This window comes from Gobius niger (assembly GCF_951799975.1).
Source record: "Gobius niger genome assembly, chromosome: 22".
In the NCBI taxonomy this organism is placed as follows: domain Eukaryota; kingdom Metazoa; phylum Chordata; class Actinopteri; order Gobiiformes; family Gobiidae; genus Gobius; species Gobius niger.
In genome coordinates this window covers 2410115-2427563 of record NC_136873.1, presented here as the reverse complement: position 1 = coordinate 2427563, position 17449 = coordinate 2410115, and the positions used below count along the sequence as shown (strand labels likewise).

The following is a 17449-nucleotide window of genomic DNA, read 5'->3' as shown; positions in this document are numbered from 1 at the left end:
CCATTTTTCAATTGAATCACGTACTTCACCCATTAACAGATCGTAGTTTTCTTTAACAACAGTATTAATTTGGGGGGTAATCTTAATTCCAAGGTACGTAAAGCCCTCCTTCGCATTCAAAAATGGCGAATTTATGGTTGGATTATTTCTTTCCTCATTATTCAAAAAAAGTATGGAGGATTTTGCGTCATTAATATTGTATCCCGAGAACTGGCCAAATGTATTAATTAATTGTAATATTGCTGGAATGCTAGTTTCCAATTTGGACATCATCTGCGTATAGCGATATTCTATGTTCTTGATCTCCAATAGTTATTCCGGACATATTGACTTTGTTTCTAATTGACATGGAAAGTGGCTCGATGGCCAAAATGAACAACAATGGGGACAGAGGACAGCCCTGGCGGGTTGATCTTTCCAATGTTATTTGGCTTGATAGAATGTTATTGGTCAATACACTGGCCACAGGGTCTGTGTATAACAGCTGAACCCATTTCAAATAGTTTCCTCCAATTCCATATCTTGGCAACACATTGAATAAGTAAGGCCACTCGATTCTATCGAACGCTTGTCTTGCATCTAAAGACAAAAGTGCAGTGTCTCTGGTATTATTATTACCGTCAATTATATTAAGGACTCGTCTAATATTATGAAAGCCCTGACGACTCTTTACAAATCCATTCTGATCATTATGCACCAAAGAAGGAATATGAGGGTCTAGTCTATATTTTTGTATCAACTCCCATAAGGCTAATCGGCCTATACGATGAGCAATCAGTTGGTATTTTACCAGGTTTTAAAGAAAGGATTATTGTAGCGAGTCTTAAAGTTGGGGGCAGAATACCATTAAGAAATGATTCATTGAACATATTTAAAAGTGGTGTTAACAACTGGTTTTGAAATGTTTTATAAAATTCTATGGGTAAACCATAAGGCCCTGGAACTTTACCTGAATTAACACATTTAATGGCCTGTAATAGCTCTTGTGCCGTTATATCATTATTCAAATTTTTCTTGACCTCCTCTGTGAGTACTTGAAATGGAAGTTGGTCAAGAAAGTCATCTCGATTAGCAGGGTCAGCAAAACCTTCTGACCTATACAGTGATTGATATTATTCTTGAAATGCAATATTGATATCTTGTGGGTCATTTGTAATATCACCTAATTGCGTAGTTATGTCATTAATTGCTCTTTCAGACACAATTTTTTTAATTCTCCATGCTAATAGTTTACCAGCCTTTTCTCCTTGATCGTAAAAAGCTTGATTCAACCATAATAAACCTTTTGCTGCTTTATCATTTGTTAGTTTGTTGTATTCCACTCTTAAAGCTAGCAATCGTTTCTGTTTATAAAGATCATCCTTCTTATTAATGTCAATTTCTAAAGATCTTATTTGATTCTCTAATTTTGTAATTTCATCCTTTTGCTTCTTGCTTTTGGTGCTTGTGAAACTAATAATTTCCCCTCTGATGTAAGCTTTGAACGCTTCCCATCTCACAGATGCATTGGTCTGATCTCAAAATAAATGTCTATTTTATTTTCAACATATTTAACAAACTCTGGGTTTTGTAGCCACATTACTTGCAAACGCCAATTAGGACGAGGTAATTTGAGTTTATCAAAAAGCATAGACAATGAAATGGGGGAATGATCACTTATAACTATACAATCATACCAGCATTTATTAATCTTTGAAATCAATTCTTGTGATACCAAAAAATAATCAATGCGTGATCTAGATTTATGCATCCCGGAGTAACAGGAGAACTCTATTTTATCCGGATTAAGTCTTCTCCAGATTTCTGTCAGATTTAAGTCCACCATATATTGAGTTATTGTTTTCCTTGATTGTGGTTTTTGGGTGTCAGATTTTTGTCAAAGTACAATTAAAATCCCCACACACGTTAACAACATCTATTATTTCTGTTTCAGTTCCTCCAGCCAAAAACATAGTTTTTGAATTAATGCTTATCAATGACTCCATTTCACTGCTACAGTCAAGGATTTTTGATGCCAGATCTGGTCCAACATTTACAAAAAAGCTATTAAAACTTTCTACAATTTCATTCATATTGTGAATATCATTAGTCCCATCACTGAAATAGCATGGATATGAATAATTTTTTGCATTACCTTTGATTATATTATTTAGTATTCCCCATACCCCTTTCATGTTGTTCTTGTTTTTATATAATAGATTAGTATAATATAATTTCTTACTATTTCTTAATATATCTGTCAATTTATTTTTATTTGTTTTGTATCTACGTTCAGATTCTTCTGTTCTTAGTGAGTGTTTTTCTTTTTGCAAGCATTATGTAAACCTTTGGTTAACCACGGGCATTTTGTCCCTTTGCTGTTTTTACTGAATTGCCGTATTGGACAGTTTTTATTGTATACTGCACTCAAAATTTCCAAAAATGATTTAAAAGCACTATCCACATCATTCTTGTTCTATACTTGATTCCAGTCTTGTTTTATGAAGCCACTGTAAAGTAGATCAATTGCCTCCTCAGTTCTCACTCGTTTAGAAATACATTTTTCAGATGATATTTGATTGATGTCATTATCATCATACACCGTGAATACGGGCAGATGATCCGTTATATCACAAACCATTAGGCCGCTGACATTTGTAAACTCCATATTATTTGTGAAAATGTTGTCAATGAGGACAGCACTGTGCGTTGTAATTCTGCTCGGTCTTGTGATAGTCGGGTATAAACTCATACTGTACATCCTATTAATATACTCATCGGTTATTTTATGTTTATTTGGATTTATCAAATCAATATTGTAATCCACGCAGATAAATAATACCTTGTTACTTATTTCTGCGAATGTTTTTTCCGCCCAGTTTGTAAATATTTCCAAGCTTGAGCCCGGTGACCTGTATAGACAAGTAACTGTTATGTTCTTCTTTTTTTCATTGATAATTTCTATTGATCAGCATTCAAGCAAGTTGCTTATTGATGTTGACATACTTTCTAATTTTTTTAATTTAAATTTCTTGAGGACGTACATAGCAACTCCTCCTCCCCCTTTATTTGTTCTGTTTACATAGTTTAACTCATAACCATACATTGCATGAAAGGCTTCACTAATGAATCACTGTTCATTTTTTCATTTGTGTACAAAACTTAAGGTGACCATAAAGATGCTCCATTTATGAAACAAGGTGATGCTGGACAAGGGTTTTGGGAACGTTATAGTTGGATTTCTCTAGATATTCAAGCAGAAATATTGATTTCTTGATGCTCTATTACAATTAGGTGTAATGACGTGCTCTGTGACGGTTTTTATCCAAAGGGTTTGTGTGGCTTGACAGATCAAGCTTCTCATCTGAATATTCTGTTAATGTAATCATATATTTTACTATCGTTTAGTAAAAACATGCATGGTGTTTGTTAAAAGGAGTCAAGGTTCTTTTTGTGTTTGTATTATGTCTGGACGTTTGTTGTATTTTTGTTAATTTCTTGTTGCGTTTTTGTTTTTGTTGGTTTTTGTCAATTTTGGTTACATTTTTGTCACTTTTTTGTTGCATTTTTGTCACTTTTTGGGTACATTTCTGTTACTCTTTTGTTGCACTTTAGTCACTTTTTTGTTAAATTTTTGTCACTTTTTTTGTTACATTTGTGTCATTTTTTGGTTGATTTTTTGTCACTTTTTGTAAAATTTTTGTCACTTTTTTGGTAACATTTTTGTCACTTTTTTGGTTACATTTTTGTCACTTTTTTGCTAAATTTTTGTCACTTTTTGGTTGATTTTTTTGTCACTTTTTGTTACATTTGTGTCATTTTTTGGTTGATTTTTTGTCACTTTTTGTAATTTTTTTGTCACTTTTTGTAAAATTTTTGTCACTTTTTTGTTTCATTTCTGTCACGTTTTTGTTTCATTTCTGTCACTTTTTTGTTACATTTTTGTCACTTTTTTGGTGATTTTGTCACTTCTTTGTTATATTTTTGTCACTTTTTCACGTTTTTTGTTATATTTTAGTCACTTTCTTGCTACATTTGTGTCACTTTTTGGTTGATTTTTTGTCACTTTTTTGCTGCATTTTTGTCACTTTTTGTTCAATTTTTGTCACTTTTTTGTTCAATTTGTGTCCATTTTTTGTTACATTTTCATCACTTTTTTGTTGCATTTTTGTCACTTTTTTGTTGCATTTGTGTCACTTTTTTGTTCAATTTGTGTCAATTTTTTGTTACATTTTCATCACTTTTTTGTTAAATTTTTGTCACTCTTTTTGTTACATTTGTGTCATTTTTTGGTTGAATTTTTGTCACTTTTTTGGTTACATTTTTTTCACTTTTTTGCTAAATTTTTGTCACTTTTTGGTTGATTTTTTTTGTCACTTTTTGTTACATTTGTGTCATTTTTTGGTTGATTTTTTGTCACTTTTTGTAATTTTTTTGTCACTTTTTGTAAAATTTTTGTCACTTTTTTGTTTCATTTCTGTCACGTTTTTGTTGCATTTTTGTCACTTTTTTGGTTACATTTTTGTCAATTTTTTGCTGCATTTTTGTCAGTTTTTGGTTGATTTTGATCACTTTTTTGTTACATTTTTGTCACTTTTTTGGTGATTTTGTCACTTTTTTTGTTATATTTTTGTCACTTTTTCACGTTTTTTGTTATATTTTAGTCACTTTCTTGCTACATTTGTGTCACTTTTTGGTTGATTTTTTGTCACTTTTTTGCAGCATTTTTGTCACTTTTTGTTAAATTTTTGTCACTTTTTTGTTCAATTTGTGTCAATTTTTTGTTACATTTTCATCACTTTTTTGTTGCATTTTTGTCACTTTTTTGTTGCATTTGTGTCACTTTTTTGTTACAGTTTTGTCACTTTTTTGTTGCATTTGTGTCACTTTTTTGTTACAGTTTTGTCACTTTTTTGTTGCATTTGTGTCACTTTTTTGTCTGGGGTGGCAGCACACTTTACAATGGTGAATGTTTATAGCGGGGGTAGGACTCTCTAACTCTAACTAACTGGAGGTGTTCCAGACATGTCGGACGGTTCACGCCTCCACCTAGTCCAGTTATTTCTGAAAATGGACACCTCGTCGGGCATGTCCCCTTACATATGTACCCCAGGGGCGGATCTAGACGACCAGACGACTCGCTAACTGTCCGCACACGTTAGCATCGAATTTCTCCTTTTTATTTCTACGGCAAACGCAGCCTGACAGAACTTCTGCTTCTTTCAAACGAATAACGTCGGCCATTTTAAAACATCTCTGGGTCATGTGACCAACAGCAGCCATTTAACACGACTCCTCTGTTTCAGGAGCCGCGCCTGAGAGCGAGAAATCAACAGGTAAATACAGCACACGCTAACCACTGTGCCACTGACACACTAACCACTCTGCCACTGACACACACTAACCACTCTGCCACTGACACACTAACCACTGTGCCACTGACACACTAACCACTCTGCCACTGACACACTAACCACTCTGCCACCGACACACACTAACCACTGTGCCACTGACACACTAACCACTCTGCCACAGACACACACTAACCACTCTGCCACCGACACACTAACCACTGTGCCACTGACACACTAACCACTCTGCCACTGACACACTAACCACTCTGCCACTGACACACTAACCACTCTGCCACTGACACACTAACCACTCTGCCACAGACACACACTAACCACTCTGCCACAGACACACTAACCACTGTGCCACTGACACACTAACCACTCTGCCACAGACACACACTAACCACTCTGCCACTGACACACTAACCACTCTGCCACTGACACACTAACCACTCTGCCACTGACACACTAACCACTCTGCCACTGACACACTAACCACTCTGCCACTGACACACTAACCACTCTGCCACTGACACACTAACCACTCTGCCACTGACACACTAACCACTGTGCCACTGCCTGTTGTTTCAGAGTCGTTTCTGAGGTTGGTCGGTGGGAACAGTCGGTGTCAGGGGCGGCTGCAGGTGCAGAGGGCGAGGCTGCAGGTGCAGAGGGCGAGGCTGCAGGTGCAGAGGGCGGGGCAGGACTGGACTGATGTGTATCCATGGTTCATCCCTCTGTGGTTTGGAAACAGACTGTGTGAGGAGCTGGACTGTGGTTCTGCTCTGAGTCTGGAGGAGAAAAGAGTTTCAGAAAGAGGAACAGTTTGTTTCGATCCTTACCGCTGTGACGACTCTTCACTGATCAGCTGTTTTCACTCTTACACTGATGACTTTCACACTCGTCGCTCTGACAGGCGTCTGGAGCTGAGCTGTTCAGGTGAGTCTGAAACACTACAATCATAAATAATCCTACTCATAGTTTTCAGCGACGTCACTTAAAGGGCAGTAACCATGGCGACCAGCGCTGGAAGAAAAACTCAGTTTCAATGAAAGGACTCACGCATAGGCAAAGACTTAACTGAAGTAATAGTATCAAAGTATCTACTTTCAAAAGTAGGAGTAAGTAGTACTTTAAAGGTCCTATATCCTGCAAAATCGACTTTTTGGAGCTTTTAGCCATGTTGTTATGCTATTTCCTTATCAAAAACACCCCCAGAGTGGTTTGCGGCTTCATTCACGCAACTCTCAGTAATCCTCCTGAATCCTGCTCTCTGAGCAGCTGCTCCTCCCTCTCCTGGTGAACGACTGAGTGTTCAGTTGTGTCGTCACAGCGGAACGGAAGTGCTCGACGTCTGTAAAGCAATGTCTTAATTCTATGCTTACGGACGGATTTTAATTTGTAAAACAGCTTTTTCATTATTTCTGTCGTAAGAGAGAAACAAAGAGTAAAAAATAAATAAAAAATAAAAATAAAAAAATAAAAAAATAAAAAGGATGTGCCCGAGGTGCTTCCAGGTCAGCTGAGGCCAAAACAAACACATCGCGTCTGTACAGATCAGTCATGTTTGCGCTGCAGCTGAAGATGGAGCTCGTTATAACTGGACACACCTGTTCTTTATTCTTACCTAACGATAATGTCACGGAAGGAGAAAAAGAAGCGCGTTTGGCTACGAGGACGAGGAGTTTATATTCCACCTTTTCAGGAAGAGGCCACTCAGCTGTTTTTTTCTCCGGGATTCAGCGACTATCAGCCAAAATGGTGTTTTTCTGTGACTGTCTCTGATGGATGTTTGGGGAACCTTCGCAAGAATCAAAGTGGATTAACTTTTATAACCAACGCGAGTCCCATAATGTAAACAGCGATGGATCAGAGTGGTGAGTCAGTCCAAACGCGGGTTAGCATATTAGCTTGTGTGTTAGCATATTAGCATGTGTGTTAGCCATTTATGAAGCTGTGTTGCAGATGTCAACTCTGTATAACTGCATCGTGAAGTAACTTCACTTATTGTTGTTTATTTATATTACGGTAAAGTTGTATGTGCGGAGAGAGGGGGCGGAGTTAACTGAATCGAAGCGTTGTGTCTTCCGGGTTTGAAAAATACCTCCAGAAAACACTTATATTTATCACAAAAATGAGTGCTCAATAATGGTAGAGGTACAATATATCATATAAATGCCTATACTTAACTTTGAAATGGCTAAAATAGCAGGATATAGCCCCTTTAAATAAAAAGTGTTTGAGACGGGTTGAAAAAGTTTTTTTTTCAGACTTAAACCACTTCACTGTGAGGTCACTGTGAGGTCACAATGAGGTCACGGTGAGGTCACGGTGAGGTCACACAGTCTTTTTCTAATCAGAGGTAAATGACCGAAAACACATGGGCAGTCGGTGAGTTTGTGATTCATGATTCTGTTTTAATATTAAAGCAAAACCGATAATATCGCCACCGACTGCCCTTCACTGATTGGTTTACTCCACTTCCTGTTTGTTTGCGTGAGTTACGCTGCTGGTACAGACATGAGGTCACAGTGAGGTCACAGTGAGGTCAAAAATGACCTCGACATCGTCGCTATAGCAACAGTGTGGACGGAGACGCTTTGAATCAGTTAAAATGTCAAAGTAAAGAGTTTTTTTTTACCCTCAGACTGTGACCTCATGTGTGTGACCTCATCTGTGTGACCTCAGACTGTGACCTCATGTGTGTGACCTCATCTGTGTGACCTCAGACTGTGACCTCATGTGTGTGACCTCAGACTGTGACCTCATGTGTGTGACCTCATGTGTGTGACCTCAGACTGTGACCTCATGTGTGACCTCATGTGTGTGACCTCATGTGTGTGACCTCATGTGTGTGACCTCAGACTGTGACCTCATGTGTGACCTCATGTGTGTGACCTCATGTGTGTGACCTCATGTGTGTGACCTCATGTGTGTGACCTCTGACCTCATGTGTGTGACCTCAGACTCGGTGCGGCTGGTCGGGGGGCGGAGCCTGTGTTCAGGATCTCTGCAGATCCAGGACCAGTCCTTGGGCCAGTCCTGGGCCGGGGTCTGTGAGGGGGCCTTGGACCGTCGCGGGGCAGAGGTGCTGTGCAGGGAGCTGGGCTGTGGGGCTCCTCTCCTCCAGGGGGCGCTCTCTCCTCTGGGGCAGACGTTCCACTGTGAGGGCCCTGAGTCTAAGCTGATGGATTGTAACCGGACCAGGACCGGCCCAGAGACCTGCCCCACTCTCAACCTCACCTGCAAAGGTAAAGGGGCGGGGCCAGGGGCGGGGCCTGTAGAGGGGCGGGGCTCACCTGTGTTTGTGTGCAGAGCCGCTGAGGCTGGAGGGAGGAGCCAGTCGCTGTGAGGGGACGGTGGAGGCGGGGCTCGGAGGAGAGTGGAGACCAGTGATGACCTCTGACCTCTGGGACCTGGAGTCTGCGGCCGTCGTGTGTCGAGACCTGGACTGTGGCTCTGCTGTTTCTACAGTGAGAAGAGGAGGGTCTGACAGTAAAGTGTGGGGGGTCAACACTTACTGTGTGAAGAAGAAGAAGTCTGCTGTGAGAGACTGTATCCACGGTGATGACTCACATGATTCTCGCCTCTTCGTGGTTTGTTCAGGTTGGTTTAAATCCTGAGTTTCTTCTTCTCACAATCTCTGCTCAGAGTCGGTTCATTGAATGTGGTGCTGCCCCCTAGAGGAGGACACAGATAATCCTCTGCTCCCATTGGCTAAGGCGGGGAGTACTCAGTTACTTTAGTACTTTTATTTAACTGTTTCCACTAACTGTACGTTGATGATCACACAGTACTTTTACATCTACAGTAGTTTATTTCGAAGTAACAGTACACATAAAAAAACTAACTTAATCTTAAATTTACAACTTTACTTTCCTTCGGCTAAAGTTTATGGATTCATCTTTGGAAACAAAGAATTTCACATTATGTTTTGTTTTGTCCCATTAACATGAAACTGAAACATAAATCAGACTTTACTCCAACAGTTACTCCAGTATTTCACCAAGTACTTAATATCCTCAGACTGTGACCTCATGTGTGTGACCTCAGACTGTGACCTCAGACTGTGTGACCTCTGACCTCATGTGTTCCCTCAGACTCGGTGCGGCTGGTTGGGGGGCGGAGCCTGTGTTCAGGATCTCTGCAGATCCAGGACCAGTCCTTGGGCCAGTCCTGGGCCGGGGTCTGTGAGGGGGCCTTGGACCGTCGCGGGGCAGAGGTGCTGTGCAGGGAGCTGGGCTGTGGGGCTCCTCTCCTCCAGGGGGCGCTCTCTCCTCTGGGGCAGACGTTCCACTGTGAGGGCCCTGAGTCTAAGCTGATGGACTGTAACCGGACCAGGACCGGCCCAGAGACCTGCCCCACTCTCAACCTCACCTGCAAAGGTAAAGGGGCGGGGCCAGGGGCGGGGCCTGTAGAGGGGCGGGGCTCACCTGTGTTTGTGTGCAGAGCCGCTGAGGCTGGAGGGAGGAGCCAGTCGCTGTGAGGGGATGGTGGAGGCGGAGCTCAGAGGAGAGTGGAGACCAGTGGTGACCTATGACCCCGACTGGGACCTGGAGTCTGCGGCCGCCGTGTGTCGAGAGCTGGACTGTGGCTCTGCTGTTTCTACAGAAGTGAGAAGAGGGTCTGACAGTAAATTGTGGCTCGTCAACACTTATGCTCCGTCCACACCAAACTCGTTTTGGCGCCTCCAAAGCGTCAGGTTTACATTTAAAATACATGGAGGACGCGCCTCCGGGGGGCGTCAAGATGTCCCGCAGCGCGTCACGCGCCTCCTCCGCGGCGCGTTTTGAGGTTTTTCGCGCTTGGTGAGCGTTTGACGCGCCTCCAGGGCGTCGAGCGCGGCCGACGCTCGAGTTGGGAAATGTTGAACTTTTTGGCGAAATTCGCGAGCGTCGACCAATCAGGAGCTTTCTCCCCATAGTGACGTACGTTGTAGCTAAGCCACCGGGGCAGATTCTACGCCGGCCCCACAGATGTCAACAAGTCGCAAGTCACGGACGTAGCTTCTTTGTGAACCGGAGCTACAGCCGCTCTGGGACTTTTTTTTTTTAGAAAGACACATCAGTGCTTCTTTATCTAAACACCAGGATTAAAAGCGGCGGAAGTACCGTTGAAAGCGACTCTCGTGCGAGCGCAGCTCCTGGAGCAAATGGTGAAACTCGCAAAACTGAGAACGCCTTCGGACGATCTCATGAATCCAGACACGGCGCCGACGAGCCCGTAGACGACGTTGTCTGGCTTTATGAAGCAATAAAAGCCAAGCCACTCTCTCTATGTCATCCATGTTGATAACTGATAACTGACAACGGCTCCCAACGCGCTCCACGACGACGCTCTTGACGCGCGTCGAGAGCGTCTTGACGCTTGGTTACGAGCGTCTGACTTGAATGAGCACAGGCGTCCAACAACGGGCGTGACGCGCGTTTTTGACGCCCAAATCGAGTTTGGTGTGGACGGAGCATTACTGTGTGAAGAAGAAGAACTCTGCTGTGAGAGAATGTATCTACAATGAAGACTCACATTCTTCTCGCCTCTTCGTGGTTTGTTCAGGTTGGTTTAAATCCTGAGTTTCTTCTTCTCACAATCTCTGCTCAGAGTCGGTTCATTGAATGTGGTGCTGCCCCCTAGAGGAGGACACAGATAATCCTCTGCTCCCATTGGCTAAGGCGGGGAGTACTCAGTTACTTTTAGTACTTTTATTTAACTGTTTCCACTAACTGTACGTCGATGATCACACAGTACTTTTACTTCTACAGTAGTTTATTTTGAAGTAACAGTACACACAAAAAACTAACTTAATCTTAAATTTACAACTTTACTTTCCTTCGGCTAAAGTTTATGGATTCATCTTTGGAAACAAAGAATGTCACATTATGTTTTGTTTTGTCTCATTAACATGAAACTGAAACATAAATCAGACTTTACTCCAACAGTTACTCGAGTATTTCACCAAGTACTTAATACCCTCAGACTGTGACCTCATGTGTGTGACCTCAGACTGTGACCTCGTGTGTGACCTCATGTGTTTGACCTCAGACTGTGACCTCATGTGTGTGACCTCATGTGTGTGACCTCATGTGTGACCTCATGTGTGTGACCTCATGTGTGTGACCTCATGTGTGTGACCTCATGTGTGTGACCTCTGACCTCATGTGTGTTCCCTCAGACTCGGTGCGGCTGGTCGGGGGGCGGAGCCTGTGTTCAGGATCTCTGCAGATCCAGGACCAGTCCTTGGGCCAGTCCTGGGCCGGGGTCTGTGAGGGGGCCTTGGACCGTCGCGGGGCAGAGGTGCTGTGCAGGGAGCTGGGCTGTGGGGCTCCTCTCCTCCAGGGGGCGCTCTCTCCTCTGGGGCAGACGTTCCACTGTGAGGGCCCTGAGTCTAAGCTGATGGACTGTAACCGGACCAGGACCGGCCCAGAGACCTGCCCCACTCTCAACCTCACCTGCAAAGGTAAAGGGGCGGGGCCAGGGGCGGGGCCTGTAGAGGGGCGGGGCTCACCTGTGTTTGTGTGCAGAGCCGCTGAGGCTGGAGGGAGGAGCCAGTCGCTGTGAGGGGACGGTGGAGGCGGAGCTCAGAGGAGAGTGGAGACCAGTGATGAGCTCTGGCCTCTGGGACCTGGAGTCTGCGGCCGCCGTGTGTCGAGACCTGGACTGTGGCTCTGCTGTTTCTAAAGAAAAGAGAGACGGGTCTGACAGTAAAGTGTGGAGGGTCAGCACTTACTGTGTGAAGAAGAAGAACTCTGCTGTGAGAGAATGTATCTACGGTGAAGACTCAGATTCTTCTCGCCTCTTCGTGGTTTGTTCAGGTTGGTTTAAATCCTGAGTTTCTTCTTCTCACAATCTCTGCTCAGAGTCGGTTCATTGAATGTGGTGCTGCCCCCTAGAGGAGGACACAGATAATCCTCTGCTCCCATTGGCTAAGGCGGGGAATACTCAGTTACTTTTAGTACTTTTATTTAACTGTTTCCACTAACTGTACGTCGATGATCACACAGTACTTTTACTTCTACAGTAGTTTATTTTGAAGTAACAGTACACACAAAAAACTAACTTAATCTTAAATGTACAACTTTACTTTCCTTCGGCTAAAGTTTATGGATTCATCTTTGGAAACAAAGAATTTCACATTATGTTTTGTTTTGTCTCATTAACATGAAACTGAAACATAAATCAGACTTTACTCCAACAGTTACTCCAGTATTTCACCAAGTACTTATGTACTTTTACTGGAGTAGCTGTTTGGGTCAGGACCTTACCTTCTACTGTGAGTGGAATCATTTTAAAGTAGCCTGATGAATATTTTGGCTCCTGCCCATTGGTCAGTTTAGTCACATGACCTTTGTAAAATAATAAACCTATTATTTATGGTAAATAATGTGAGATTGCAGGATAAATGGAGCTCACAGACACGCAAACACATATATAGTGAGGAAGGTGACAGTTCACGGCGCCGCGGCGGAACGTGCGATGTGCAGGCAGAACACGTATGATTAATGAACTCGAACAATCCACTTTTTCACAGTGCATATGATGGACAACTATTAATTCAACACTAAACTTTTATTTTGTTTTAGAACTGTAGTTCTAATGGCTTCAGTGGACAGAGAGAGTAAATGTACACATTATTTGTACATAATGTGAAATTCCAAATCAGGTTCTGTTCATCAGAAGATGCTGTCTTCTGTTTGAATTATTATTATTAAATTATTATTAATACATATTATTATTTATTAAAAAAGGATCAAATATTGTTACATTTTAGATTTTTAAATATGGATTTTAAACTTGTATTGACTATTTATAGAAATATAACTGTACAGCAGAATATGCCGCCCTATACCATACAAACTAAAATGGTTTCAGCTTTTTCAGGCTACAGTAGCTACTAAAAGCTTGGAGAGGTCAGCCCTCTCCTCACTGACCGCAACCGCACATCAAACGATCGCAGAGCGCGCACACCTGCCCGGTGAATTTAGCCTCACAGTAAATGTGGCTATGTTAGCTTTATAGGCTAGCTTATACATTGCTCTCAATTTTCACGCGGTTATTATCAAATATGAGGCTACAGTCGTCACAAAACTGAGATTAGTTTGGTGCTCAGTCTCGTGCACAGTTGGGTGCTGTATCGGTGTAACTCTGTTGTCCAGGCTGATGATTAGCCACTGCCGTTAGCTACGAAGTAAAAGCAGTAAAAGTTCACTTGTCGTAATATAAAGCGGTATAACTTTCACCTCAGCGTCAGCGCGATGTCTCATGCGGTTCATCGCCCTCAGTGGTGCGTCTGTTGGAGCGGGGTTAGCGAGTAGACGAGCCGACAGTCAGCCCAGGTGAAGTGAGCGAGCGTGGGGCAGTGGGGCTCACTCAGCCTGGAGCTGGAGGCTCCTACGGCTGAAGCCACGGGGAAATGGCATTTTCGGCGTAACAGCACCAGTGAACATTTTACAAGCCTCAGCCAGATCTACACGATTCACATGAATGGCATTTTCCGAGGTCAAAACGGCGAATTTCGTTGAAAGGCGACAGATTTTCATGTATGAGCTGAACTAAACCTGATCTGATCAGAATCATGGAACAGGTTTAGGCACTTTACTCGTGCTTAAAGTTCCAAGTTTGGACTTTCATCACGGCTTGATTTTCAATCCGTCAAAGGTTAAAACATCCTATGAATGACGTGGAGTTTCTGGTTAACGTAGCGTCTGCTCCTCAGATCTGCTGAACGTCCCGGAGGTGTCTGTGTCTGAGGGGGTGTGGGCTCCGCGGGCAGAGGGCGAGCTCTGGGGGCCACGGGCACAGGAGGGTGAGTGGGCGTCGCCGGGAGAGGGCGGGGTCTGGGTGCAGATGGGGGCACATTTCCGGGTCAAATGCTCCGTGGAGCCGCAGTACCCGGGAGGCTCCTTCCAGCTGCTCTCTCCCACTCTCAACCTCACCCTGCCGGCCGTCAATCACTCCGCCCACTTCCTGTTTACTGACATAGGCCCCGCCCACAAAGGGAACTACACCTGTGTTTACCTCCTGCAGATGTTCAACCACAACTTCACCTCCTACAGCTCCCTCCACATCCGTCCAGGAGGTAAGGGGTACGGGGCGCCGTCTGGGACACAATTCAAACACACCAGTTCACCATAAAACACAGCTCTTCTCCTCACACTTCTCTTTAACGTGGACGTGGGAGTCACTTCTGCTGAGCCCCCTCAGGGTGAAAACAAAGCCCAGAGTTACATATGAGAGCTCTGGGGTCATTTCTCCTTCTGGGATAAAATATTCCTCCACAGAGTCAGAGCCAGAGGACAGACACTTCAGTCCACTGTCAGAAGACCATCGAGAGCTGTTTTATTTTGTGTGGGAAAAGTCTAAAGTTTATCCATCGCTTCCATCTGTCAGGAATCATTATTGGGGAAATAGCTCCCTCTGGTGGCCGTGTATCATAAGCCATCTATTCTGTTTATTCCAATGTGTGTTTATTCTGAGCTATTGAATATATTTCAAATATGAAGAGAAAGACGTGTGTGTGGTTGGGTTGATCCCTTTGACTCTTTAGATTTGGCCTAATTAATGATTCTCTGGGTCTTAAAACACACATTAACCTTAGCAATAGTTATATTAAAGTAAAACCCTCTGTTTTTTTGCTCAGTCACGCAAAAAGACCAAAGATGTTGCTAGCATTTAGCCTCTCCCAAACGGGAGTGAAGTTAGAAGCGACCAAGCTCTTCCACGTTTCCCCTATTTAAATACAGTTACACGATCCACATATAGAAAGGGCTACTATATTGTAAAGCGTAATAACACCTTAGGAGCACTTTGACTTTACTGCGTGGAAGTGCTCCTGGTGTTTTTACGCCTTACAAGAGCATTCCTTTAAGAAATTCCCATATCGTAATGTGTTATATTCCTCAGTTACTGAAAAAATAAATATATTGTTTTGTAATACGTTTCCCCCAACACTGTCGATGTGTTCCAGTGTCCGGCTTCCAGACCTTGGTCCGAGTTCTGGTCCTCCTCCTGCTGATGCCGCTGAACTTCATCCCGTACTTCTTCTACCGCCGGGTACGAGCTCACGTCCTCACTCCGCTCCTCACCTCCTGAACCCGTGTTTCCTTGTTTCCTTGTTACCGTGGTTACACACTGGGCCGGGCAGCACGAGCTGGGAAAGTGATTGTTTTGTGCGGTGTCGTTTCAGGCCGCCAGGGGGCGCGAGAGAGCACAGAGAGCCAGGAGACGCAGAGCCCGCCCTGAAGAAGAAGAACGCACTGACGTCGTTTTTGACCAGCTGTGATCCAAACACTTCTCCTGTGTGAGATCGGCCGATATATCAGGCCGATATATCAGGCCGATATCTGGGTATTCTTGGCTCATCTAATGCCGATAAAAGCAGAAAGTGATAAAAACTTCACTTTTCTTTTTTTAAAGGGGAACTAAGAAACATCACAATGAAAGTTTTTTTTATATTTCAGACATTTGCTGATAATTTCTGAACCGTAAGTGATAAGAGACTTGGAATCTGCTACATTTTGTCTTAAAAAGAAGTGCCAATTATAAAGGAATGTTCATTAATCAATCAGACCTGTGCCCCTGTTAAAGCGCCCCCTATTGTCACGCTCAAAACTGACACATTTTACAGTTTTGAAGCTTCGTACGCAGGATTATAGACGAGACATTTGGAAAAGGGCTGGGTACCCTTACCCTCTGAAGCCCCGCCTTAACCGAGTTCCTTTTCTCCAACTAAGCTTTACCCAAATCTATAAGGCTGCAGCCAGGACCGGCCCTAGACAATTCGGCACCTGGGGCAAGATTGAACTCCCCCCTCCCAAAAAAAAAAAAAAAAAAAAGACAGTTCTGCATTTGACCCAAATAGCATTCTGAAGTTGTCTTTTTAATCACTCTTGAACTATGGAAAAGGTTAGTTTAATAGTGTTATGCTACATTATATTATGATTATTATAATAAAAAAATAAAATAAAAAATAATAAAAAATACTCTTCTTTCAGAAAAGTATTTCCACAGTGAATAATTCAAAGTGACGATACTTTTCAATTTAAGTTGAATTATTTAAACCTCACTGTTTAGACCAGGTCTAAAAATAACTTTCTGTAGGTTTTTTTCCCCCAATATCAGTATTTTCAAGCTGTTTTATTAACTTTGTCCAATTACGTCAATCATTAAAATGAACTTATCTCTCAAATAGAAATGATGATTTGTAAAAAAACAAATGTTTGATGATGAAGTGTTTACGTTATGTCTTTTTGAAATGGTGTCATTTATTTTGAGCGTCTGTTTAGAGAGAGTCATTATGTTCATCGTAATTTTTATACTTTAGTTTTATTCTTGTATCTGTTATTGATTATGTATTTCCTGCTGTAAACGCTTTGGTGACGCAGATCAAATGGAGACGGATGAACAACAGAAAGATGCAGCGATGGTTTTGCTGATTCTGCTCCTTTTATGATACATTACTTTTATGATATTTTACTTTTATGACATTTTACATTTATGATATTTAACTTTTATGATATTTTACTTTTTTGATACATTACATTTATGATATTTTACTTTTATATTTTACTTTTATGATATTTTACTTTTATGATATTTTAATTTTATGATGTATTACTTTTATGATATTTTACTTTTATGATATTTTACTTTTACGACATTTTACTTTCATGATATTTTACATTTATGATATTTTACATTTATGATATTTTACTTTTATATTTTACTTTTTTGATATTTTAACTTTTTTGATACATTACTTTTATGATACATTAATTTTAGGATATTTTACTTTTATGATATTTTACTTTTATGATGCATTACTTTTTTGATACATTAATTTTAGGATATTTTACTTTTATGATATTTTACTTTTATGATGCATTACTTTTTTGATATTTAATTTTGATATTTTACTTTTATGATATTTTACTTTTATGATATTTTACTTTTATGATATATTACTTTTATGATATTTTACTTTTATATTTTACTTTTATGATATATTACTTTTATGATATTTTACTTTTATGATATTTTACTTTTATGATATTTTACTTTTATGAAATCTTAATCTTAATTTTTATACTTTAGTTTTATTCTTGTATCTGTTATTGATTATT

General features: G+C 41.5%; 1 protein-coding gene across 1 annotated transcript in view; it reads left to right on the top strand.

Annotated features, from left to right (window-relative positions):
- Positions 1-15619, top strand: part of LOC306981545 (uncharacterized protein) — a gene marked incomplete at its 5' end in the record, with an annotated part of 361177 nt that extends 345558 nt beyond the window's left edge. The window contains 3 exons of the mRNA XM_079581152.1: positions 14044-14406; positions 15295-15380; positions 15514-15619. Of these exons, the coding sequence (XP_079437278.1) occupies positions 14044-14406; positions 15295-15380; positions 15514-15609 (545 nt within the window). The 3' untranslated portion in view covers positions 15610-15619. The remainder of the gene's footprint in view (positions 1-14043; positions 14407-15294; positions 15381-15513) is intronic.
- Between the last annotated feature and the right edge of the window lie 1830 nt (positions 15620-17449).